Source organism: Mandrillus leucophaeus, unplaced genomic scaffold (genome assembly GCF_000951045.1).
Source record: "Mandrillus leucophaeus isolate KB7577 unplaced genomic scaffold, Mleu.le_1.0 Scaffold54, whole genome shotgun sequence".
Classification (NCBI taxonomy): domain Eukaryota; kingdom Metazoa; phylum Chordata; class Mammalia; order Primates; family Cercopithecidae; genus Mandrillus; species Mandrillus leucophaeus.
The window spans coordinates 206,456-209,382 of NW_012105808.1; the positions used below are offsets into that span (position 1 = coordinate 206,456).

At 66.0% G+C, this 2,927-nt stretch overlaps 1 protein-coding gene across 3 annotated transcripts in view; it reads right to left on the minus strand.

Annotated features, from left to right (window-relative positions):
* SBNO2 (strawberry notch homolog 2 (Drosophila)) overlaps nucleotides 1-2,927 on the minus strand; it is a 79,099-nt gene that overhangs the window by 35,266 nt on the left and 40,906 nt on the right. The window contains exon 1 of one of the 3 annotated variants that reach the window (XM_011997393.1): nucleotides 1,451-1,629. The exons of the other annotated variants lie outside the window; for them this stretch is intronic. Within the exon in view, the coding sequence (XP_011852783.1) occupies nucleotides 1,451-1,558 (108 nt within the window). The 5' untranslated portion in view covers nucleotides 1,559-1,629. Of the gene's footprint in view, nucleotides 1-1,450; nucleotides 1,630-2,927 lie in introns of those variants that run through there. 3 annotated transcript variants of the gene reach the window in all.

Genomic DNA, 2,927 nt, shown 5'->3' on the forward strand with positions numbered 1-2,927 from the left:
CTGAGCCACACAGCAAGACCCCATCTCCACAAAAAATATAAAAATTAGCTGGGCATGGTAGCATGTGCCTGTAGTCCCAGCTACTCAGGAGGCCGAGATGGGAGGATTGCTTGAACCCATTCGGTGGAGGTTGCAGGGAGCCGAGATGGTGCCACTGCACACCAGCTTGGGTGACAGAGCAAGTCCCTGTTCCCCCCCCAAAAAAACAAATAAAAGTGGAAGTCTAATAATGAGTGGGTGCTTGCAGCTTTCAGGCTCCAAGAACGCAGCCTCAAGGCCCTGCCCTGCTCCCCATCTGGTCCTTCCCAGCACAGGACATCCAGCCAGGTGCATGAGCCCTCCAAGCCTTCACCTTTAGCAGGTGCCCTCAGTGATTAGGGACAGAGGAGACAGGGCTCCCAGGGCTGGCCCTGTTCACATGTGGGAAGCTGAACGGAGCCAGGCCAGCTCCCCTCATAGTGGCTCCCTCCTCTGCCCACATCTGGATTTGACTCCTAGCAGCCACCAGCTGACCTCAGAAACAGCCCAAGTCCCACCCGTGCCTGTGTGTCCCTCCATGGCCCCTCCAGGCCAGCCCAGGCTGCTGCATTCTCCACCACATGCCCCCCCCACACTCCAGCCTCAGCTCAGCGGACCTAGTGCCTCCCCGGGGAACCTGGGCCCCACTGTAGTCTGCACCAAGGGCCCTCAGAGGTGACATTTGCACCCCTCACCGCCAGCGCCCAGTTCTGGGGCGCCAGGGAGGGCCGGGGCTGCCTGCTGTGGTTCTTGTCTCTGCAGCATTTCAGGAGCCCTGGATTGAGGCTGGCAAGACCTGGCTCTGCCCCATTCAAGAGCAGCAAACACAGCTCCTCCTGCCCTGGGCAGCCAACTCCAGACCTGACTCCAGACCTGACTCCAGACCTGGTGTGCTGCCCCCGTCCTGTGCTCCAGGACCCATGGGGAACCACAGAGCCACAGGGATTTGCCCGCCTGCGCCACCAGAGTCAGCCCTGACCAGGCCCACCCAGCCCCCGCTCCCTGTGAGGGCCCCATGAGACACCCAGAGCCCCTCCACCTGAGGCTTCTCTAGAGGACAGCCAGGGGGCCCTATCCCAGGGGCAGAAGGAGGGGGATGCAGCCCTCCCGACAGCCAATGCCACTGTCACTGAGGGCCGCATCCGGGCTAAGCCCGAGTCCCCCACTCCGCTCGGGTCCCCCAGCCTATGCACAGGGCGCTGCTCCCAGCCCCAAGTCCTAAATCTCTGCCTGGGAACCTTCCGGTAGATTCCCTCTCGCTGCCAGAAGAGACGGACGCGGCGGGATGGGGATTTTTGAGAGCCTGGCGGCCTCGGACTCCAGGGTGAGATTCCAGCTGCTCCGGCAGGTGGCCCGGCTGTCCTGAATGGGGGTCCCACCTCCCAGACCCCTGCCCCCAAGGGCCTCGCCCACCCCGGGAGGGGAGTGTTACCTTGTTCAGAGCCTCGAACTGCAGCCAGAACTGCAGCTGGGACATGGTCCTGGCGCTCGGGGGTCCGGGGGTCCCCCTGGAAGCGCCGCCCGGGAGCGGCTCCCTCATGACCGCGGCGGCAGCCCCAGCATTGGGTCGGCCGGGGCGGACGGGGGCGGCTCTCCGCCCGGCTGCATTTGCATGTCGGTTTAGTCACGGCCGCCGGCGCCTACTTCCTCTAAGGCCGGGGCTGACTTTCAGGAAATGATGCCGGCCCTGAAAGTCAGGGCAATTACTGGCAGCGTGAGGAGAATTACTGTACGGGGCGGGTCTGCCCCGGGCGCTGTCAACACGCACCCCCACCCGGCCCCGCCTCAGGGCCAGCCTCCTTTGGGGCACTGGGGGACGGACGTGCAGAATGCCCAGGTGGGCATGTTTCCCCAGACTGCAGAGAGCTGGGTTCCGTTCCACGGGGACCAGCTGCTGTTCCTGGTGCCCCCAAACCACAGGCAGGGAAACTGAGGCCTGGATGGCCCCTTCATCCATGCCATGGCCCCTCAGGCCAGGCCTGAATCCCCACCCTTCACCCAGTGCCCCACCCATGCTGAGCCCACCTCTTGCCCTGCTGCGCACCCCCTGGGGCTCTCCCCACCCCACCTCTGCAGGCTGAGGTCCCTGAGAGGTCCCTGAGAAGCCCCTGCCGCGGAAGCAAAGTCCCCTCCCTGCTCTTTCCCTGCTGTCTGTGCCCAGGGGGTTCAGCGGGCCCTGTGGCCTCCCCTGACCTGGGGCTGGCGTTGGGAGAGCTGAGTGTGGGCCCCTCCTCTCCAGGCTCTGGCCAGGCCCAGCCTCGGCCCCCTTGGCACAGCGGCGCGGGAACAAGTGGTAGGATCCTGGGAAAAGCACGTTCTTGCTTTGGTAGAAAACCAAGCGGCAATGATGCACTTGCCAGGGCAACCCTGGGCCGTGAACCCGCCAGCGGCCCGGCCACACTCTCGCCCGCACCGTGGGGACCTGGTCCCCGCATCACAGGGGCCCGGACACCGCGGGGCACACACTGATGGGCCCCCACGCTGAGCCACAGGCGGTCACTCTCGGTGTCCTTGCAGGAGCTGGGGAGGCCCCAGGGCCAGAGGGGATGGGAGCACGGCCAGGCTGTGGAGAAGACGGGCCCCATCTGCCTGCGCTCAGCGACTGACGCGGCAGCGGCTGCATTTCCCACGGGACTGTGGCCGAGACCGTGCAGGCGGCCACGGCTCCTCCTCTGTGAGGGAGGAAGGGCCCGGCCCTGTGGCCAGGGGCCCCCGGGGAGAAGGAAACTGCACCCCGAGAGGCCGGGGGAGCCCGTGGCTGGGCCGGAGGGGTCGGGACAGTTCTGGGCTCGTGGGACCCTGGCCAGGGCTCTGAGGGGAGCGTGGGACCGAGGCCTCAAACCCTGCGCACTCCGCCCCCTCGGGCTCCCCCTGTTCTAGACCCTGAGGCCCTGCGCCAGCCCGTGGGG